Source organism: Engystomops pustulosus, chromosome 2 (genome assembly GCF_040894005.1).
Source record: "Engystomops pustulosus chromosome 2, aEngPut4.maternal, whole genome shotgun sequence".
In the NCBI taxonomy this organism is placed as follows: domain Eukaryota; kingdom Metazoa; phylum Chordata; class Amphibia; order Anura; family Leptodactylidae; genus Engystomops; species Engystomops pustulosus.
The window spans coordinates 167,616,659-167,641,152 of NC_092412.1; the positions used below are offsets into that span (position 1 = coordinate 167,616,659).

Here is a 24,494-nt window from a genome sequence, read left to right on the forward strand (position 1 = left end):
CTTTGTCCCAAGAACCTATAAAAACTGTCTGCTACCTAAAAAATTGGAATTCTCTCAAACATGTGAAGGTCTGAGTGATTCACCGAGCAGCTCGTACTATACAATAATTTTGACCCACACATCACAGAGATGGGGATATATTACCCTAACATAAATTGGCCCCCGAACAGGGACATGGGTTTGCATGACGGGATCATCCTTTCAGGACAGACAGACCATGCAGCTGCACAAAAAGGTAAGAAGCTTTTTCTTACAATTTGCTCTGTCTCTCCTTGTTTGGGTTTTCCCACATCCGGTGAGTTGCATGCCTATATTGCCCAGTCCAAAGAATCTTGTTATTGTTATTCGAAAACTCCATGTGATGTGTGGTAGTGTATATGGGTATTGTGTGAGTTTGAACATGTGTGTTCGATAGCTCGTTGTTGTAATACTGTACTGTACTGATTTTAAGAAAGTAGCATCCTAGAATAGCCCCTACCTAAAGAGTCAGCCTTGAAGAGCAGTTGGTGGATTGTAATTCGCTTGAGACAAAGGAGACTGAGTTTGGACAGTCAAACTTTATAAAAAATTTTTTGTTTGGTAGGATCCAAATCTGCTTGAAGGAAGGGGACTACAGTCATTTCTTGACAGGCAAACGGTTTAGGAAAAAAATAAAATAAAAGTGGTTAAAACTGCCCTAAGGAAGAGTGACTGCGAATGTGTGCCAGCACTAGAGATATATAGAAAATTATGGGAAAATTGCTAGGTAGGATGAGAGGCAATTCGGAGGGAAACCAGCACTACAGATCGTGAATGTGAGAGAGGGAAAAGAGGCTGTAAAAGGATGTCAGAGAATGTTGGAAAAGGACAAGTATATCAAAAGATGGTTGTATGTATGTTAGTAAATGGAAAGGTTCTTAAAAGAACTGTCAAGGTCGGGTCAATCCCGCCTTACACTCTTCTCTCAGACACCCCAAATTATTTGAGCATGCGTGCACGTTTGGATAAGAAAAGACAGAAGACTGAAGTTCTGTTTTATCTTAGGTTCATGCTCTTAACTTGCCGAACAGAAAAGAGAAATGAACTGTGTTTATTTCCTGATTACATAGCTTCTTATACCCATAGAAAAAGGTGTGGTTACATACATTAAAATCATTATAATTGGTTATAGCTAAGCATATATGTCTGGCCCCCGACCCCTGCTGATTGGTCCTCAAAACTAGGCCTTGGTTGCTATGCCAGGGGAATTTCCAGTCACCGTTGTCTACAGTAAATTGACCACTAGTCTGGATGCTGATGCTATTCTTAACAAACATCTGCTTTTCCATCTTCTGCTTTCCATCACAAGACTTGAGTTCCGCTGACAGTTGCATGTCTGGTTAAAACTGATGTAAGGGAAAAGCTCTGTATTTCTCAACAGACAAAGTACAAAATATAGGGCAAAGGGCACATGTATACAATCATAAAGCATATAATCATTAGAAGCATATAATCATTATCTTGACCCTCACAATTCCCCCCTAAATACTGAGCTTTTCCCTACACTTCGCTGCGATTCGTTTTTCCTATAGGCTGTCCATGTGGTGGGAGAGGGGAGTGGATTGCTTCACTGAGCCGTTGACCCAACGTGCCCTTGTGACACCTGGATCAATTTCCCAGCACTAACCTTACTAACACATGGAGTCCTCCTTCTTTCCCTTACACCAGAGCTTCCACTATTGGGGAGGGGGCTAAGTATTCTGTGATCACAATGGTAGGTAAGTCATCTATCGGGGAAGAATTTGGGTGTTCCAGAACTGGAACATCAGGCTGTTCTGACAGAACTGAGATCTCAGGCAAATCGGGCAGATTTCTATTCCTCATGGACATATAACAAACAGACTGTTTATCGATATTCGGGAAAACTCCTTTAGCCTTGTTATTCGCAATTTTCTTGGCCAACCTCTTGTATAATGGTATACAACAACATAAGAGAAATAGAGCCAGGATGAACATCCCGAGTAGTACCAATCCTATCTGTTGGAAAAGGGCCTTCCACCCCCCTGCCCAGCTAGTAAACCATGCTGCCCAGGAGGTATCTACCCCTACATTTTCCTTCATCTCAGTTGCCAATGCTGTAATTTTCTTTATTGCTATCAGTGTTTTACCACCAGCACCTGAATTCTGAGGGATGTAAGTGCAACAGTCTTCTCCTATCATTCCACACACTCCACCTTTTTCTGCGAGTATCATATCTAGGGTCATTCTATTTTGTAAAGTCATTCTAGTATTGGGGCCCAGTTCTTCCACAATACTAGTGAAAGCATCCCTACTATAATTTACAAACCTCTGTTCATTATAGTAAACGTAATTTATCCAGTCCACATTTTTGTTGATTTGCACTTGGGGAATTATGGAAGCAAATCCGGCTGCAATCTGATCCTGAGCCTTGTATCGGTCTGGGACCCCCCTTGGGACACCAATACTATCTATGTAAACATCAGGGTCTTGTCCGTAATCAGTGTTACTTAGTGACCTTTTTATCTTTACCATTTTTATAAGTCGGATCCCAGGGTAACATCAAGAAAGGCAGGACTAATTTAACTAGGGCACATTGACCCCTCCATAATTGGGGGAGGCGATTCCTCAGCTTACCATTCCCACAAAGCCAAAAGACATCATAAAGGAAAGAAGTATGGTCGGACAACAAACCGGAGTCTATGGTGACAATCTCTTGGCAAAAACCTTTTTCAAACACCCCCAGGGGAGTTTCGGCATCAGTGATGTCAGAGGATACACAGGTATAGTTTCCCTGCTCCACCCAGATTTCACCTGGGGGTCTTACCTTAGACTTAACATGAACTAAAGGTAGATATTCCAAACAATCAGAGGTATTCTGGCCCTTTAAAAGTTTCATCAAACAGGTCAGTTTATCTATATGTGGGATCACATAGGGTTGGGTGGTTAGATGAGGATTGGCCCCTGCACAAGCTATGCATCCGACTGACATGTTGTGTGCCTTTACAGTATACCTTACCCATTCTAACCATAAGTTCTTTCTTGGGACAACTTGAGTTTCCATAGAGAAAACCTCTTCCCATTTTAACCTGGGAACTGGTATTACCTCGCTTACTTCTTTCTGTAGTTCTTGATCTGCTCCTGCTATGTGATTTACTGGGGCACTTGTGGGTCTCAATTTGGCGTCCCGCAATTCAAACATCCAAAGCTTCCCATTTAGTGTCCCCCTATGGCATCCTAACACATATTTCCCTAAATCTCCTGGGGAAGGCATTGTAATTCTTATGAACAAAGGAAGACAGTTGCCTGGGTGTTTACATGATCTAGTCGGGACTCCCCCCAGATACAGGTCAAGGAGGGATTTGCCATGTTTGTCTGTCCTTGCCAACCCTTCTTGGGGTCTATATCCCCACTTTTTCCCTGTGTTCCACCCTACATCTGACCATGAATTGCAGTTCTCATTTCCGGGACGGGTTACGCAAATATAAAACTGTGCTTCGCCCTTGTACTGGTATGATGGATCCCATCTAATGTCCTCTGTCCCTCGACAATCGACGATATCACAAAAATACTCTTCATACGGGGCCGTGGTATGTACCCAAAAGGTTGTGATTTGGCAATTATCTATAATTATTAAACAACTTAAACAGAAAAGGATATAGAGCTTCATTTTGTCTTCCCTTTGCAGTGTGACGCGTGTATCCACGTGGGTTTCCCTTCAAGTTTCACCGCTGTAGGCGTTACCAGGACCACTGTGTAAGGTCCCTTGAATCTGGGTTGGAAGCAATCTTTCCTAATATGCTTCTTCACATATACTTGATCACCTGGTTGGAAGTTGTGGACTATGTCACCTGATGACTCTGGAAGAGAAGCAACAACTGCAGCATGCAGATTAGTTAATTCCTTGGACAATTCAATTACATATTGTACAGTCTTATCATGACTTTCAGACAATTCTTGCTTACTTATCACGGGAAAAACTGGTGGTTTGCCAAACAAAATCTCATAGGGGGTGAGACCATGCTTGGCCTGGGCAGTGTGTCGGACATGATACAGAGCAATGGGGAGCAATTCTGGCCAGGGGAGGGGACTATCCTGGGTCATTTTGAGCAATTTGTTCTTTAGGGTACCATTCATCCTCTCTACCTTTCCTGAGCTCTGTGGGTGGTATGGTGTATGCAGGCCCAAATCTACTCCCAACATGTTCCATAACTCTCTGAATATCTGAGAAGAAAAAGCAGGGCCCTGGTCTGACTCTATGACTTGTGGTACTCCAAATCTGCAAACTGTCTCAGTGATTAGTTTCTTTGCTGTAGTTTTTGATGTCATGTTAGCTACTGGGTACGCCTCTGGCCATCCGGAGAACATGTCTACTACTACAAGTACATATTCGTGTTTTCCCTCCTTGGGTAGCTGGATGTGGTCCACTTGGATCCTTTGAAATGGGTATTCTGGTCTGGCAAGGTGTTGCTGGGGTACCTTTGCTGTAGGGGCAGGATTGCAAGTGGCGCATACGGTACAGGCCTGATTGTATGCAGCAATGGCAGGTGTGATTCCTGGGGCGTAATAAATTCTCTGGATGCAGGCATAGGCTTGGTTCTTTCCCCGATGTGTGGCTCCCTTGGTGTATCTATATAAACGTTGTCATCTAGGTGCTTCTCTTAGACCTTCAGAATCCTTTGGGATTCTCTACCTTTTCTTATGTGTCTGATCAACCTTATCCCTGAGGATCACGAGGAAGGAATGCACAAGTTTTATCACCGTGCACTCACCTTCCCAGCCTCTAGGCCTGACCTGACTCTCCTATCCCCACAAATCCTGTACACACCAGACACTGCTAATACAGGGTTACCTGTGCTGTCAATGTTAAAAAAGGTCATTGTCGTGTTGCACCAACCGTAGGTAAAATCTCCTACCCTGGGGGCATCGTGGTCAGCCCTACAGATACAGTGATAGTCATGGTTGGGGTGTCCCTGAGCATACAGTCAGTCAGAAGAGACCAGCTAGCAGGAAGAATAAATAAGTTTGCAATAAAAAAACGTGGCAGCATGCTGGCTTCCCTCCTGCTTCACAGACGTGGCATTGGTCAGCAGGACTTGGAAAGGACCGTCGTAACAAAACTCCAGACTCTCTCTCTAGTGTCTCTTTACCACCACGTAGTCTCCAGGCTCCAGGTTATGCATCCTGAGGTCTCTGTCTGGATCTGAAAAAGGAATCAGAAACACTTTTGCGGACCTTTTCCAAGGCCTGGCTCAACTGTGTGGCTTGTTCCACCTGGTTTCCTGCCATCAGCTATAGGGTCTGTGGGAAGTAGGGGCCTAGTCTGGGTGCGCAGCCAAAAAGTACTTCAAAGGGGGCAATCCCATATTTCTGTTGGAGGTGGTCTTAACTGAATGGTGGGCAGCAGGAAAGCACTCGCCTGTTCTACACCCAGGAGGGACAAGGCTTCAGGTCTTTACCTGTCCAGTGAAGTGGGTTCTGTGACTGGACTCTATGGTCTCTGGAAGTCCAAACCTGCAGAAAAATCTCACTCACCAACTTCTTGGCTGCGGCTCTGGCAATAGCCTTGGTCATGGCAGAAGCTTCTGGACACCCTGGAAAGAGATCAATGCACACAGGCACGCATTCCTACGTACCACTTTTTGATAGCTGGATAAAATCCATCTGCAGTCTTTGGAAGGGATACAGCGGCTTGGGTGTCACCTTCTGTGGGGTCTTTTCCACCTTACCCGGGTTCTGGCGGGCACAGACTATAAAGGCTTTCACTAGTCTAGTGACGGGTAGTAATGCCCGGGCAAACCACTTGCGGTTTATGAGCACTAGCATGGCCATTTTGGATGTGTGTGTGTGTCTGTGGGCTACTTGACTTACTGTCAGGTGCAGGGCTCCTGGCAGGCACACCCTCTCTCCCAGCGTCCAGGTCCCATCGTCATCTGGGCTCCAGCTTTCCTCCACACTTCCTTCACTTCTGATGACTCTCGGGCCACCAGGGACTGGAACACCTGTGGATCAGACTTTTAGCTCAGAACTCACCACTGAGACTTCAGGACGGTCTCCAGGCTCCATCTGTGCAGCTGCCTTCACCATCCCGTCAGTCACATCCTTGCCCTTGGCTTGTGGAGTTACCAAATTGTGTGTGCTTTTACTTTTACTATCCCCACCTCTTGTGGAAGTAAGAGAGCATCCATAAGCTCTTTAATCAGTGTGCCATGCTTAAAGGGGGTCCCTGCAGAGGTGAGGAAATCTCCAGCCTTCCATATGGGTTCATAGTCGTGTTTAGACCCCAGGACTATACCTTGAGTATAGATGTTTGCCCTTTTACCTTCCACCAGCTGTAGCACTTCCCTGAGTGCCATCACTTCACCTCCTGCACTGACCTGTGTGGAGGGAGTGGTTCTGCTTGTACTACCTCATGTGCGCCACTGACCACTGTATATCCAGCATAGAACCGTCTGTCTTCTCCTGCAGACCTGGAGCCATCTATGAGAAAAAACTCAACATCTGGGTTACTCACCCTTCTCCCCCCCTCTCTGAATCCTGGAAGACTGGCGACAGAATGAAGGATTCAGAGCTGTGCACCTTATCAGTGTGTCCTGGGGCATCAGGAGTGCACACTGGAGTCTGAGCTGTGATTCCTTTGCTCAGATGCTTGGGCTGTACTTGGGTGAGGACACTGTGCAAGGCAAGTGGGGTTTGCACTGTAACTGAGTGATCTAGGGTCTAGGATCAGCTCACTGGTCTTGCTGAGCAGATTGCTGGCTGCAGCTACTGACACATGAGGGGCTCCCCTCACGACTGAGTCTAACCGGGCCTAATAGTGGGCCACTGGGGAGGCCACCATGTTCCTGGGCTAAAACATCTATGGCATGGACTGAATACTCAAAGCGAAATAAAATAAAATATCTGGTTCAGTGGGGTGTGCCTAGGGCTGGGGCAGACAGGATTTACCAGTTTAGGGCTATGGAATGCATCAATTGCCTCCTGACTAAGGGCAAATGGGGAAGAGGCAATTCAGTTTATAAAGGGGCAACATCAGGCTGGAGGCAGCAGACCTTATCCCAGGCTGCAGGAGCTGGTCAGTCCTAGAGTCATGTGAAGAGGCTTAGGGCCTCAGGGCAGGGGCACATTCTGGACCACCAGCTTTCTTTCCTCTGTCAGGTGTCTGCCTGTGGCTGAGAAGCAGTGGCCTAGGAAGACCACCTTCTCCTGGCAGTACCGGAGTTTGTCTCAGGAAACTTTGCAACCCTTCTGGAACAGAAAACACATAAGGTCAATAAATGCATCCTGGGAAACAAAAACAGTAGGTCATCCGCATACTGAAGAGGAGAACATCCAGTAAGGGGCTAGTCTGTCAGTCTACTCCCTGTAGGGCCGTGGGGTATTGGCTGGGTGAGTTTTACCCCCCTTGTGGGAGTCTACATCAGGTGTTCTGGAATACTGAACTGGTAAAGGCAAATAGGTACTGGCAATTTTCATGCAGGGGCACAGAAAGGAAAACATTTGCCAAATCAATAACAGTGAATAATTTGTCACTCTCGGGGACTGCTGCCAGTGTGGGACACTCATTAGCAGCTTGGAGATCATGGACCATCCTACATGTATGTTGTTCTTTCTGGGTCTTTTTCTTGACTGTGAATGGGTTAAAATCATCACTGGGCTAGCAGGGGAGGGTTTGACAATAAGAGAAGCTGTCTGGGGGGGATGTACTTGCTGACGTCCTCGTTAGTTACCGCCCCCCTATTAGAATATGGCCACTCACTTTAGTCACTTCAGTAATGTCTCCTCCCAGCAAGTGGAAGCACGCCCCCTTGAGCTGGGCTCGTCCGGAATCGAAACTTTTGTCAGTCATACTTTGGTGTGGTCTGTGAAACACTAGTCTTTATTTCCCTCTGTCTTTCAGTCACAGTTCCCTCTATCGCCCCCCCTCCTTGTAAACTTGCACTTGCAAAGTCACTGATCGCTTCAAGACCAGTTCTCAGACACCAATTACAAACAGCTATGGAGAAATTTAGCCATCAAAGAATAAAATCTCTTTTTCTCAAATTCTCTACACATCAAAATCTCTTTAATGTTCACCTGTCTCTTTCTCAACGGGCACTCTGAAGAATTCCTGTCACTCTGTCCTGGTGTCCGTCTGTCAAAGTCAGAGGCTCTAAGTGTCTATTTAAAAATCTAATCAAGTTTTTTTTTTTTTTTTCCTCTCACCGTCCTTTTAATTCTAATTCTTCTAATTCTTATCATGACTCCGCCCATTCCAGGTTTTATAAACCACACACTCTACAGGTCCACCCTTCCGGACCGGGTTGGCCGCCATTATGGGGCTGTGGCTGGGCACATGGCACTGTCGCCATTTTGGTTCCGCATTTCACATCTCTATCTAAAGGCTTCACATATCCATATATCACTTCCGCTTTTGCTGAACCACCATCTCCCTGCACTTCTGACCATCCTTCAACTTGCAATGCTCTGGCCACTCTGTAGTGAGCCTGAGCAGCTTCCAGTATGCCCTTATCTTCTAACACACCTCTACTTGTGGTTAGAATTTGCTTCCACACTGAAGGCTGTAGCCTTCCCTTTGAGGGCATATCAACATACTTGTACAACCTCACACAATTATTAACATACTTTTTTCCTTCCCGTTTCTCAACAAACCTGACTGCAGTCTCTGCCCCCTCGGGGAGGGTATGCACTTTCTTAAACACACCTAACATCATGTTCTAACAAGGTACACGTTAGTGTAGCTACTCACTCAACGCAGGGGCCCCGGCTCACCGTCGTGTGTCAGCAAAATAACAAAGTCCCTAACCTACCCGACCTCTGATCACACACCCGTTAGAGCTATTAGAGCTCATAAACCGTGCTTCCCTCGGTACCTCAATCAGCCGGTCTCCTAGTGAGCCAATGCTATCTTTCCGGTCTCTAACCCTAGACCACCTTAATTCCCTCCCCCCGTATAAAATAATAAAAACAATAAAAACAATAAAAACAATCCGGACATGTAACCAGTGCCCAATATCCCCAGAACAGAGGATGTCAATCTGTACTATTCTCAGTCCGCAAACTTCCTCCCCAGCTTCTACAGAAGGGGGGCAGAGACTCTATATGTCACAATGAAGCCCTTTACTTTCACTTTCCACCCAAAGGTCTGACTCAGTGCCTGAGAGAATGAGGCGTGGTGATTCAGTGACACACCATAGGGAAGTGTCACTATGTATCAGTTCTGAACCATCCCAGCGATCACCGTAAAGAAAATGAGTCTCACCACTCAGACAATCAGCCCTTAGACCCGAAAAGTATCAGAAGCTACTAACTTATTCCACACCAATGATCACAGGGAAGTCTAACACATATATAATATGCATCAACTTACCGTGATTCAGTGAGGCCGCTGTCCTCTATTGGTGTGGACAAGCGTTCGTCCCCCGTCCTCTGGTTCGGGTCCTCGGGTGCACGGTATCAGCGGGGATGGCCCCACGTTGGGCGCCAGTTGTCAGGGTCGGGTCAATGCCGCCTTACACTCTTCTCTCAGACACCCCAAATTATTTGAGCATGCGTGCACGTTTGGATAAGAAAAGACAGAAGACTGAAGTTCTGTTTTATCTTAGGTTCATGCTCTTAACTTGCCGAACAGAAAAGAGAAATGAACTGTGTTTATTTCCTGATTACATAGCTTCTTATACCCATAGAAAAAGGTGTGGTTACATACATTAAAATCATTATAATTGGTTATAGCTAAGCATATATGTCTGGCCCCCGACCCCTGCTGATTGGTCCTCAAAACTAGGCCTTGGTTGCTATGCCAGGGGAATTTCCAGTCACCGTTGTCTACAGTAAATTGACCACTAGTCTGGATGCTGATGCTATTCTTAACAAACATCTGCTTTTCCATCTTCTGCTTTCCATCAGAAGACTTGAGTTCCGCTGACAGTTGCATGTCTGGTTAAAACTGATGTAAGGGAAAAGCTCTGTACAAACAGACAAAGTACAAAATATAGGGCAAAGGGCACATGTATACAATCATAAAGCATATAATCATTAGAAGCATATAATCATTATCTTGACCCTCACAGAACAAAGGCGGATTTGCATGATAATGATACAATGGAAATTGTAAGTGGATAGAAGAAAGTTACAGAGGAAGTGACCATAGGAGGTTATAAAGAAACAGCCATAGGAAATTGTGTGTTGTATGAGTGTTATGACGATATTATATAAGCTTCTGCCACTATTAGGGATGTGATTAGGATCACGATATGTCCCTTTGGCACACATTATTTATGTGTTACATCCATACCCATACAGGTGACATTATAATGTCAGATCAGAGCTTACACTGCCTCTGACATGTGTCCCATAGAGGCTAATAGTTCCTGAGTAAAGCAACTTTATTGTTAGTTCACTCACCATGGTTACGGAGGAGGAGACAGACACAGGTAATTTACCATACTCTATATAGCATTATTTCTCCCTAGTGCAGGTTTATACAGGCAGTCCCCTACTTAAGAACACCTAACTTACAGACGACCCCTAGTTACAAATGGACCTCTGGATTTTGGTAATTTACTGTACTTTAGTATTAGGCTATAATAAACTTATGACAACCCAACATTTTTAAAATTCAATTGTCACAGAGACCAAAAAAAATTTGACTGGGGTTATAATTATAAAATATACAGTTCCGACTTACATACAAATTCAACTTAAGAACAAACCTACAGAACCGAACTTGTACGTAACCCAGGGACTGCCTGTACATCTATACTAGCAAGCTCTATTCAAATGGTTGCCACAGGCATTTATATATTTTTTTCTTTAATATCAGCTGCCCTTTTCCAACATGGTCTCTCGGCAGCTGCCAGATACCATTGCGCAAGTGCAGGTTTTTGGCGCATATGCGGTTCGGACTTGTAGACAAGACATAGTTTGAAACTGAGGCTTCCACTCTGGACGATCTCTCCAGAGGATATTGGGTAATTTTAACCCTTTTTTTTGCACATTTATGTATATGATATACACTGTATGAAGACACTATGCACTGTATAACCAGGTCAAATAACAAGATATTGTTAGACGAATGCACTTTGTTGGATATGAAAAAAAAAATAAAATAAATAAAAAATAAAAATAAATATATATAGTGTCATGTATATGACATGCCTCTTTGTATGAATTGTTTGCCATGTTTAATATATATATATATATATATATATACCCAATGTGGGTCACTTGTTTAATTGCTTAATGAAGGTGTCTTTCACTGAAACATCTGCTGCCCACTTTTTACATTGTTTATAATAATAATTATTCTTTATTTATATAGCGCACACAGATTATGCAGCGTTGAACAAAGATTGTCAAATTGGTCCCTGTCCCCTTGGGGCTCACAATCTTAACAACCTACCAGTATGTAGGAAGAAACCCACGCAAACACAGAAAGAACATACAAGCTCTTTGCAGATGTTGACCTGGGTTGGATTTGAACCCAGGACCCCAGCACTGCAAGGCAGATGTGCTACCCACTCAGCCACCGTGCGGCTCATTTATATACATATATATTATGAATAAATATATATATATTTATTTGAATAAATAAGGCGCTGAGTTTCAAAGGACCAAGGTGTTTTAAGCTCTAACTCCAGCCAATCTATCACGGCTGCGTTATTGGCACCAACCTGACCCATAGCAACCATCTATGGTCCAGCAGGTGCACATTTAGGGTCTGGGAGTCACTCCTATGTAGGTCCCACAATAGCGCCTTACTTATTTATATCGCACTTTGGCAGCAATTATATATATTATCTCGCTATATGGTGGCCTTCCCTCCTTCAAGATGGTGCTGTGATCCTCAGCACGCTAGTGTGCATGAATACTCGCTGTTCCGATCACGTGATTACCTGATATGATAGTCACATGATCACTGACATGCGCAGTGTCGTCGATAGGACGCCGATGGCACTCGCAAATTTTAGAACTGATCCTTGGGTAAGCGATTGATCTCTATTGTATTGAATACACAAATGCACTTTATAGCATCACCCTGTTGAAGTAAAGAAGCTTGGATGTACATATAAATGTGTATGTTTACGTATATTTCGCTGATCACATGATTGCTACAATGATGTCACTTCCTCTTTATTGTATATAAAGCATCACATTGTTATACACACCTCACTTGAAGAAGGCTCCAGGTCTAAGGAGCCGAAACATAGTGTTTGGACACGTGTGTGAATAAACTAGTACCTAGTGCACTTTTTCCACATTGAAGTTTCGGAATGCTGCCATTTTTTGCTATTGGATTTATGGATGGATCTTGGTCCAGGTCCTGGGATGTGCACCTGAGCTGAATCTTGTTATTACATCTGAGTGTTGCCTCATTTCTAAACCAGTTGATAGAATAAGTAAAGTTTAAGTCAGCACAGTAAACACTCCTCAGAAGGAGGGGTGCAGCACCCCCAATGATTTTGGCCAGGTCCTTACGTGGATATGCAAAATGGAAAAAGCGGGCAGCACTCCGAAATTCAGATCAAGCGTAGGTGATTTTTATTGGAACCAGTGGCGACGTTTCGGTGTGGTGTTTGAGAAAGGTGTTTCAGAGAAAGGTGTTTCAGAGTGCTGCCCACTTTTTCCATTTTGCATAAACCAGTTGATATCTATCTATATATATATATATATATACACATACATACATATAAATAATGGTACTTGCTTTTTTGCTGTTCGGGCGGGCGAGCCATCAGGTGTTCGGGCGGGCAGAAGGTTGTGCGTTTGGGTTAAGTTTGCTGTTCAGGCGGATGGTCTGGCAGGGCCATCCACTTTGTCAGTCATGAACGGCGGATGGAAGTTTGGGAGGCAGTGGGTGGGTCAGGCACATAAGCCTAGTCACACAGCAGGGACACAGAGGGTGGGGCCCTGTATCTTTAAATTATGACTCAGCCGTGTGTCCCCCGGGCCCCTTAGCCTCACGGGCCCCGCAGCAGCCGCTGTGGCTGCTACGGCGGTAGTTACACCACTGTGGAGAAGTGAGAAACAGGAGATTGTATACAGATGCAAAGTGCAGCATTTGGATAACAGGAAAAGTTTGAAGCTCTCACAGAAGGCAAACACACAGGCAAATATGCATGCAGAGACTTGTCTAATGGAACAGATTTATTGAAAAGTTTCCAACCCCTTTAAATGTTTTGTCATGATTATCTGTGGATGTGTGTTATGATATAGTTCCTGAAATATAAAGTAACAAAAATCTTTTTTGACCCTTGCCTATACAAAGCATTTTTTTTATTTTTAATATACACAAAGCATCTTACATTATAATTATTTATAGTTGAAGCTAACCAGCCACAATAAAAATGAAGTATAATCCACAGTCAGCATGTATTAGAGAGTTGATTAGCTTCATATATGACTTTGTAGGAAAAGATTGAGAATAATTTACACTTATAGGAAATCTACCATCGAGCATGATAAAATCATATACCTGGGCGCTGTGACTGTGGTAATCTTATAGTTATTTATCCAGGGCCTGCTTTCTTCTAAAATCAACTTTTAAACAATGCTAATAAGACACAAGAGCTCTGAGGTGTGTTGAAATAGAACCTCCATGCGGTAGCTTCATAGGCTGTTAAACAGTTCAGGAGTACATCTTTATCTCCCTCTGCCTGCTGTTATCTCACAGCAGCAGAGGAAGAGTCAGGAATCCATACAGGGACGTTTCTCGAGTCATAAAAGATCAAGAGTATAGTGGAAAAGAAAAAATGGAAAGCGAAGATATAGTATACCAGCTTTAGTGATAGGGTAAGCCAGTTAAAGGTTATAGTTTGGTGCTCACCTTGATAAATTGTGTCAGCAGTCACAACTAACTTATATCACCTGACTGGTGGGTGTATTGCATATAAAGACTTCCGAGTGTATAGCTCGAATTAAAAAAAAAACAAAAAAAAAACCATTCAGTACCCGTTTCTGGATTTTATTACACTTTTTTATTTCTAATGTTAAAAACACTTAAAACAAACTGTCATAACATTTCAATAAAATAGTTGTGGGGAGACGCATTTTCATACTTGAACTAGGTACGTTATCAGTCTGATTTTAAGTTATCACTTATTTTAAGTGTTTTTAATATTAGAAATAAAAAAACTGTAAAAAAAATTCGAAAATGGGCGCCGAACAGTATTTTTTTTTTTTTTTAACTCGAGCTATACTGTCGGAATCCTTTATTTGCATAAAAGATCCAGGGCATAGGCCCCAATGCATATGTACTAAATTCTCAATAGCATCAACTCCTCCACATACATCAAGCCCACATTTGCTTGAGCTAAAAAGAATAGTACTTATCATATACAGCGACAAAAAAACATAGGAAAAATTCCTGCCTACTACATCCATTGATTGAAGTTGCTTACATTCCTTATCATCTCCATTAAGCCCTCAATGTGCCACGACATAAATACCAAACATGAAAATACCCATTTAAGACCCTATCAATGTGGCCCCAACTGTTTCTCCCATCACTGTGGGATTCACACAAGTAACAACCCCACACTAATTATGCCTCCATTCCATTAATGCCTCTATGCAAGTAACAACCCCACATCATTAATGCCTCACACAAATTATTCCCCAATTATTCCCCCACATTAATTATATCCCCATGCCAGTAATAACCCCACACTAATTTTGCACCATCCCAGTAATGCCACCACAATACTTTTGCCCCATGCCAGTTATATCCCCACACTGATTTTGCTCCCATTCCAGTAGAAGGAAGGATTACCCATGGTTTATCATGCATGATTTTAATGGTAGATGTCCTTTAAAGCATAATTAAACTTTTAACCCATATTAGGTAACCAAATAATAGTAAACTTTGTTAAAATTTCCATATATAAAGTATATTACAGTGTGTATACGTCAGCTTTCTCTCCCATATTGACACTGACAGCCGATATAGGAGGAGAGGCTGATAAGAATTTCAAATGAATAGTGGAGAATTAAGTATATGCCCTTAATGCAGTTTATAGTCAATGCTAGACCTTTCTTAATACATTGCTAAACTATTATCTGGTATGGAACTATTTAGTTATGCTTTAAATCTCTGTAATGTTATGGAGGTGTCCATTTACTTATTATGATTATCTTTATAGGCACTTAAAGAGACAGACAGGGAAGATCATCAATAATTTTTACGTTAGTCTCTGTGACTTCTTAGTACAGAAAGAAAAGAGCTTCAAGTGTACTAAATACAGGTTGTACTAAATCTTCTGCTACAAAACTACATATGAATCTACTTAAATAGCATACTACCATTTTATGAAGATTTTCTTTAAAACATATGCAACAGAGTTATAGCATAGTAGCAAATATACTGAAATTGTAAAAACTAAATAATGAACTCTGAAGTCATAGGTGTACGTTTCACTTCTTAGTGAGGCAGGAGCATAACTAGAAGAGGCAGGGCCCTAAAGCAGACATCTGAATGTGGTATACACATACCACATATACAGAATACATACACATACACACATTACCATACCGGCACATGCAGCATTTACACAAAAAATACACAGATAGATACAATACCAAATAGAGTCATACAGCATATACACATACAGTACATACACACCACACACACACATACAACATATACACACCCAAAACCCATGCTGTCGGGGCCCCTCTGAGACTGCGGGCCCCATGTTTACTACCCCTGTAGTTATGCCCCTGCCTAAAGTACATCTACCACTAGGATGAAGGATTGTAAATCAAGCACACTTACATGTAGGTGCCCCCCCCCCCAGAGGATCTGCTCTTTTCTTTAAAAAAATTATGCAAATAAGTGAGAGGCTTTAGGTGTTAAGAAGCTAAACAAAGAGCAGATCCTGCCAGATGGGGCACACACCAGTATGTCAGCAGGCATTACAGTGGGTTTACAATTCTTGTACATTGTACAACCAGTAAGTTGTAGATGTACTTTAATGTAGAGTTAATAGAAAACATCCATATAAACTTCAACTTCATCCTAAATAAAATTTTCAAAAAAATACATGTGTGTATGTATATATTATATATATTTATATATCTCACAAAAAGTAAGGGATTTCTGACTTTTGGGTAAAATTTATGCAGTGACATTATATTAATGAAAGTAAGCTATTTAACTAGAAGCATGCAATAGTGATTTCCTCATTGCAAACTATTTTTTTGCAACAAAAGCCAATAGCAATGGGCATACACCCATGAAAAACGGTTCAATGTCTCAATAACTTATGTGGCATTTAGCTTCACAGCAACATCTAATGCTTTTAAGGTAAAAAAAATGTCTAGGGAGGTATAGAACGTTCTGTGGTACAGAGTTGCACTTCTTCACATAGTGACTCATTGGGATACAGGTCTGGAGAAAGTGCAGGCCACTACTTTTGAAGTGCCTCAGTCTCCAGCAGCTGTTTCCTAGGATGAAACTTTGAAGAGCCAACAAGCTGTCATCCATGAAGATGAAAAAGGCCTGTGCTGTTCTATAAAAGGCACAATTACTGCATTAATTAAACTATTCAAGTAGTTTGGGATTTTTACTGTTCCATTCACAAAGTTTACCCCAATTCTGTATTCTGTGACTTTTCCAGTCTCTGCAGTGCAACCTGCTAATCACAATATCCGCCAAGCTCAGTAGCCACTTCCATCTGAGAACAACTTGCTTAAGCCGTTGTAATGGCAATGTAATATTGATCAACTGTTAGGTGTCATCTTTGTCTTATAATGTCAAAATGTGCAGCAAGATTGTGGAGGACTGTTTAAATACCAACTATAATTGAACCAGAAAAGTTTTTGGGCGAAAATAAAAAAAAAATGCTGTTAAGCTTCTTGTTAAATTCTTCAATAAGTGATAAAACATTCAACAGTTGTTCATGTGCATTCAGAATATAGTGAAGGTCACCCTGGAAATTAATTCACTAGCCACATATCCCTAACCTTTTGTGAGTAGTGTGTGCTAACATCAAAAGTGGTTACTTAATATTGCAAAGCTAAGAATTTAACATACTGAATCAGACCTATTTGTATCACATTTCAAAGAAATAAATGCAAGTCAGATGCTGGCATATGCAGATAATAATTTAAAGTGATTTTCCAAGTTTAAAAATTGTATGGGTTAAAATAATCAATTTTTAAATATACTTATTCAACCAACTTTGCACTGTTCCTGCTAAATCTAAATCTGATGAAAATGTGCATTTGCGTCACTGTATTTAACAAGATATTAATATAGAATTTTTGGAACTTGGAAAATACTTTAAAAGAAAGAGACATAACTGTAAGTAATTCAATTTGTTATAAAAAAAATGTGAATGTCTTCCCAAATGCCTTTGTTTGATTCCAGTGTAAGGGATTCTGAAAAATAAATAAAACAAATAGTTTTCTTTTATTTTAGGATTCTATAAAACAAATAGTTTTATTTTATTTTAGGATTCTATGCAGTACTGAAAACAAAGAAATAGTTTTATTGCGGCTAAGATATTGAGTGAAAATTATATAAATCATTAAAATTATTACCTAAAAAGGACTTTGCAGGGAAAGTTAGAAAACCCGGGTTACTGTATTTCGAAGGGCTGAACTTGCTAGAGATGCCATCAGACTCTTATCCAGACCTTGCTGTTTCAAAGAAGAATGATCATGAAAAAACAATGAGACTCAACATAGTACAAATTAAGGATAGTCTGGTAGAGCTTAACAAAACTACCGTATATACTTGTGTATAAGCCGAGTTTTTCAGCACAAAAAATGTGCTGAAAAACGTCCCCTTGGCTTATACACGAGTCTATTACCCCCAAAAAATTACCCACTTAAAAAAAGAAAATTAAATACTCACCCTCCGATGTCGGCGCGACTTACCGATGTCCCCGATGTCAGCACGTCCCGGCTTCTTTCTTCTCCGCGGCTCCTCTTCTCTCTTCTTTCTTCTATCATCGACGCAGCCATGTTTTCTTCATGGCCGCACATACTATGACGTCAGCAGCGGCCGCGTCATAGTATGCGCCTGCTAGAAGAAAACATGGGCGCGGGAAGAGTGAAGAGGAGCCGCGGAGAAGAAAGAAGATGGGACGCGCTGACATCGGGGACATCGGTAAGTCGCGCCGACATCAGGGAGCCGCGCTGACATCGGAGGGTGAGTATTTAAGTTTATTTTTTTAAGGGCCGTGGGGGCAGGCTGTATACTACTCGGGGCAGGCTGTATACTACTAGGGGCAGGCTGTATACTACTAGGGGCAGGCTGTATACTACAGGGGGGCTGCTGTATACTACAGGGGGGCTGCTGTATACTACAGGGGGGCTGCTGTATACTACATGGGGCTGCTGTATACTACTAGGGGCTTGCTGTATACTACATGGGGGCTGCTGTATACTACTAGGGGCTGCTGTATACTACTGGGGGCTGCTGTATACTACTAGGGGCTGCTGTATTCTTCTGGGGGCTGGCAGGCTGTATACTACTGGGGGCTGGCAGGCTGTATACTACTGGGGGCTGGAAGGCTGTATACTACTGGGGGCTGGAAGGCTGTATACTACTGGGGGGGTTTGACCAATGCATTTCCCACCCTCGGCTTATACTCGAGTCAGTCGTTTTTCCCAGTTTTTGGTGGTAAAATTAGGGGTCTCGGCTTATACTCGGGTCGGCTTATACTCGAGTATATACGGTAATAAATATAATTAGCAAAACAGTACTATAGTGTTAAGCCCCTAAACTAACAAAAACAAAGTGAGAACATTTTTACACACCCAATCCCTACATTTGACCACAGTTAGAGCGACATGTAAAACAAAAAGAAAATGTCATTATGCCAAAAAGGAAAATATATAAGATTTTCACATCAAAAAAATAGCAGAAATGCTGTGTCCTAAAACCCTTAACCTCTTAAGGATGCAGCCAGTTTGCACATTAAGGCTCAGCCCGTTTTTTCAAAATCTGGCCAGTGTTGTAATAACTTTTTAATTACACATTGGGGCACATTTACTTACCCTTCCCGTTGCGATCCCCGTTGTCCGATGAGGATTCGCGTCTGCCGCAATTCACTAAGATTGTGCGTCCAATTTTCTGCATGTGTCACTGCCCCAGCTGAGGTCCTTCTTCTTCCCGGTGCATGTGAGTGCTGATCATGCGACACAATTAAATTTTTTTAATTCGGGGGTTGTCCGAATCAGTCAGATTGTCCGACGTCCACACCTCCTGATTTATGTCGCATGAAAGCCGGTGCCGATGCGCCACAATCCGATCGCGTGCACCAAAACCCCGGGGCAATTCAATGCAAAAAGTAAAAATTCGGGAAACCTGACAGAACAAATGTGCCCCATTGTCTTGGAGTCTGTTCCTTATGTAATAGATATACTAGTTTGGCTTAATCCCACACCATATCTTTAGACTTCTTGTAGGTCATACTTGTTGTTAAGGGGGCTGCCTTTCAAGGTAGCAAAAGGAGGCATTGTTTTCCATTTAACACCTTGGAAAACGTTTTTGCATACACCCGTGACACATTGGTGCACATTTACTTACCCGGTCCATTCGCGTTCCAGCGGCGGCTTCTCGGACGAGCGTTCGGGTCTTCAGGTGATTCATGAAGGTCCTGTGCCCGATGTCCACCAGGTGTTGCTGCTGCGCCGAGGTCCGCTGAGTTGCGTCGGAGTTCACTGATCTCTTCCTGGTGCATGTAAGTATGGCGCGTGCGACCAATTTTTAATTTTTTTTTAAATGTGGCGGTTTTTCCGAATCCGTCGGGTTTTCGTTTGACCACGCCCCCCCCCCATTTCCGTTGCGTGCATGCCAGCGCCACAATCCGATCGCGTGCGTCAAAAACCCGGGGCAATTCAGGGAAAAATCGACGCAAATCGGAAATATTCGGGTAACACATCGGGAAAACGCGAATCGGGCCCTTAGTAAATGAACCCCATTGTATCTTACATTAGTAGTATATATAATTTTGCTGATTGGTTGGGTCTCTTTGGGGTAAAAATTCAGTGTCAAATGTTCTATTTTTTTAGTCATACCACATAAAAGTCATACCACAAATTCTTTTTGTAGAAAACTTTTGCCATTTGTCTTCACACTCTTTCCATAATTTTTTTACAAATGTTAGAAGGTTAGTAGCAAGTTCTCATGTTGCGTGTACTACTACCTTCTCCAAACACGTGTGCACTACTACCTCTTCCACACACAGCGTGCACTACTACCTCCTCCACACATGGCGTGCACTACTACACCCTCCACACACGGCGTGCACTACTACATCCTCCACATACGACAAGCACTATTCCTACTTCTACTATCACAACGCGCTTGTAAGTGCAGTTAGAGGGGAAAGGGAAACAGGCAATGGGGAGCAAAACAAAAGACAAAACGGACATTGCTGGGAATAACTCAAGGAAAAATGGACGATGGGGGTGTAATAGTGATTGTGTAACAGTACCTACAGGACAGATGAGCAGGGCCGCATCTGCCATGAGGCGGCGGCGAAACAGCTGTAGGTGATTTGGGCACTCGCCCGAATCACCCACAAGCAGTGCGGACCTGCCGCTGCCTCGATTCCTCACAGTAGCGCTGATGGAGCACGCTGGCGGCATGACATCATCAAACGCCGCCTGTGTCCTCCATCAGCGCTACTGTGAGGAATCGAGGCAGCGGCAGGTCCGCACATGAACAGCAGCGCTGCTGGCAGGAGGAGGGGAAAGGCTGGCTCCCGGTGGGCTGATGAAGGAGAAGGGTCAGACGGGAAGCCTGTGCAGAGGCTTCACTGGCTGGTGGAGCAGCAGTCAGATGGAGAGTTATCACTTTGCTGCTGCTCCACCACAGCCGGGCAGCCAGAAAGTATCCTCCGCTGAGCTCTCTGCACCTGCTGTAGAAGCTCTGATGAGCAAGCTCCGCCCCCCAGCTCAGAGCTCCTGAACTTTATCAGCAGCTATGTGTGCTGCTGTGTGTAAGCTACAGGTATGTTGCTGGGTGTATGCTGTGCATGTTGCTGTGTGTAAGCTACAGGTATGATGCTTGTATCTGTGTGTATGCTGCTGCCTGCTGTGTATGCTGTTTTGTATATATGCTGTATATAATGCGGTGTATATGCTGCTGTGTGTATGTTGCATGCATGTTGCTGTGTGTATGATGCTGTGCATGTTGCTGTGTGTATGATGCGGTGTATGCTGCTGCCTGCTGTGTGTGATGCTGTGTATGCTGCTGCCTACTGTATGTGATGCTGCATGTATATGCTGTGTGTATATGATGCTGTGTATGCTGCTTCCTCATGTTTGTGATGCTGTGTATGCTGCTGCCTGCTGTATGTGATGCTGTGTGTATGCTGCATGTATATGCTGTGTGTGTATGATGCTGTGTATGCTGCTGTCTGCTGTGTGTGTGTGATGCGGAGTGTATGCTGCGGCCTGCTGTATGTGATACTGTGTGTATGCTGCATGTATATGCTGTGTGTGTATGATGCTGTGTATGCTGCTGTCTGCTGTGTGTGTGTGATGCGGAGTGTATGCTGCGGCCTGCTGTATGTGATGCTGTGTGTATGCTGCATGTATATGCTGTGTATGCTGCTGTCTGCTGTGTGTGTATGACGCGGAGTGTAAGCTGCGGCCTGCTGTATACGATGCTGCATGTATATGCTGTGTGTATGATGCTGTATCTGATGCCGTGTATGCTGCATGTATATGCTGTGTGTGTATGATGCTGTGTATGCTGCTGTCTGCTGTGTGTGTATGACGCGGAGAGTATGCTGCGGCCTGCTGTATATGATGCTGCATGTATATGCTGTGCGTATGATGCTGTATCTGATGCTGTGTATGCTGCATGTATATTCAGTGTGTGTATGATGCGGTGTGTATGCTGCTGCCTGCGGTATGTGATGCTGTGTATGGTCCTCCTGCTTACTTATTTTTGACCCCCTCAGTTACTCTTTTGACCCCTCCATCTACCACCTGCTGATGTACCAGCAAGATCCTCTGAAGAAAAATGGGTAAGTCATGATTCATTATAGGAGTAGTGGTTTATTTCATATATATGGCTGATGTATGTATAGATTAAAAATGTGTATTAATGTGGAATGTTAATGTAGTAAGTTGTATGTACATATATATATATGTACAGATAGAATGTTTCGCGTATTTATGTACTTTTAGTGTAAATACTATTTAATTTCTATTACTATTTAAATTAATTTAGTTTTGTATTGTTTTATTGCAAGAGACCAGGTTCTGGTTACCGATCACATGCGTTTCCATAGAAACGTATACGTGATCGGGCCAAGACCCACCTCTGTACACTAGTGCTATGTTAGTAAACACAGCGCTAGTGTTAAGTTGCGTATGTACATTCAGTGGGCGGTATATAGAAGGAGATCAGGGCTAGGATTTTTAATTTTTTTTTAAAGAGGGGGAGGGGGCAGCATTTCAGTTTTCGCCTCAGGCAGCAAAAAAGCTAGAATCGGCCCTGCAGATGACACATATCTCTTCAACTCCACTGAATGCAGAATGGTGGTGTTGGAGAGTGGGGGGATCTTTCCTGACATGATCTGTCATGACTGAGATCACTGTCACTGGTTAGTCTGTATTGACTGGCCAATCGCAGCACCAATCAAACTGGTGATGTGATGTCATCAGGTGGGTGTCGCTTTGAGCTCCCCACTCGCCCCGTCCTTTTGTCCGATAGCGTCCGATATATCAGACATGGAGCAGCAAGGAGTTAATAACTTGGCCATTTTGCACCCTATCAAGGAGATATTAATTGTGAATGTATAAGATTTGTTTAAATATAGGGTAATTACAAACTTTGCTTAAATATATGGCATCTATTGATGTGTCCAGGCAGCTTTTATGACATCCTGGAGCTTTTACAGCCTGATAACCTCTGAACTGTTCAGACCCAAAAGACATTTGGTCTCCCTACCCCCCCTCTTCTGTATCAGGATTTTGAAACGAAAGACTGTTTAAATATTCCTGGACTCTCCCCCCTCATTAAAACTTTGCCCAATCCTGAATGACCCTGTGGAATAATTAATGAATGGGAGTTTCTGAAACCTGAACTAAACAGAGATCTTATAAAACAATATGAAATACAGGAAATGGGGGCTGCTTGACAAGCTGAGTGTGTTCCTTATTTCTCCCACCTCCAGGGAATCAGTATTTACTTTAAGTTGTAAGTTTATGTTATTTTTCTCCCTTTTTTATTTTATAACTGTTTTGCTGTGTTGTGTGTCATTTTATTTTGTAGTTCTTTTGTTTTTAATATCTTTTTTTTTAAATGCACTGAACAACTTTTGTAATTAAAGATTTTCACTTTAATTTTGGTCCCTGTATGCTCTGCGAACTCATAGCTTTGTAAAGTGTGGTTAGCTGTGTTACTGCTAGAGTGCTGAGTGTGCATGTCTAGTGGTGTGACAAGGTGACTGCTTGAGAGCAAGAGTTGATGTAGAGAGGGATATTTATTGGTCCCAGTATAAATGCAATAAGTGGTGGCAGTGAGTCTGGTCCTGGAGCTGTATGAGGTGCGATTTAGGCTCAATTTGTGTCCTGAGTGAAAGGTGAGCGCTAATTTGAGTAGGCTAAATTAACCCGTACAGTTGCACCCCAAGTCACGTGACGAGGCGGCGGCGTCCTCGCCGTGACACACCCTCCTGCCACAGTCCAGTTTTTCAAATTACTTTACATTATTGAAAAATTTGGGTGATGTTTTGTGATTTTTTATATTAAAAAATTCACGATTTTTAAAATTCTGTATTGTCTACTTTTCCGACATACAGTAATAACACCAAAATAACTTGATAACTAACATTTACCAAACTGTCTGCTTTATGTTAGAATGTATTTTTAAAGCATCCTCTTATTTTTGAAGGATGTTACATGGTTTAAAACTTTAGGTGTGATTTTTAAGATTTCCTTTCAATACACAAAATTATACTTTTGAATGACCTGTTCAGGTTAAACCCCTTGGAGCTCTGTGCCCTACTATTATTATTACTAGTATGGCGCCAGTGTACCCGGTGCACTATGTGTCCCCATGTCACATGACATGGTGATATTGTGATGGAACTTGGGTAATGGAGGCAGGAGAACCTCCAGCCAATCGGATCGGTCCCACCCGCCGATTGCTGCAATTACAGCATTTTGGGCCTGAAAAACAAGGTTTTATCTCCTACCTCCAGCGGCACCATTTTGGTTTGGTCTGATTTTACACCGTCTCCGTTTTTCCCATTTCCTGTCTGTCCCTTCTGAACCCAAACACACTTTTCAGTGCGCTGTGTTAGCATTGTTCTGCACTGGACGTACTTTTTAGTGTGCCGTGTGAATAGTGCTGCACAGTATCTTTAGCGGTAGTTAGGGCGTCTTAGGGCAAGCTGGGTGCATATGTGGCACCTTTTTAGGTGGTGCACATAGCTTCTTTTCTTTTTTTTTTTCCAGAGCCTGTAGGTGTCGTACCTGAGCGGGGAAGAGACACATGCACAATATCTGACGCACGATCTTACTCTGGCCAGAGTCCACTAGTGGAG

General features: G+C 42.9%; 1 protein-coding gene across 1 annotated transcript in view; it reads right to left on the bottom strand.

Annotated features, from left to right (window-relative positions):
• Positions 1-1,007: 1,007 nt before the first annotated feature.
• The window catches only part of PKP1 (plakophilin 1), a 287,100-nt gene continuing 263,613 nt past the window's right edge, over positions 1,008-24,494 (bottom strand). The window contains exons 13-14 of the mRNA XM_072137242.1: positions 17,518-17,616; positions 1,008-17,355 (exon numbers count right to left, since the gene is read on the bottom strand). Coding sequence (XP_071993343.1) covers positions 17,542-17,616 — 75 coding nt within the window. The 3' untranslated portion in view covers positions 1,008-17,355; positions 17,518-17,541. The remainder of the gene's footprint in view (positions 17,356-17,517; positions 17,617-24,494) is intronic.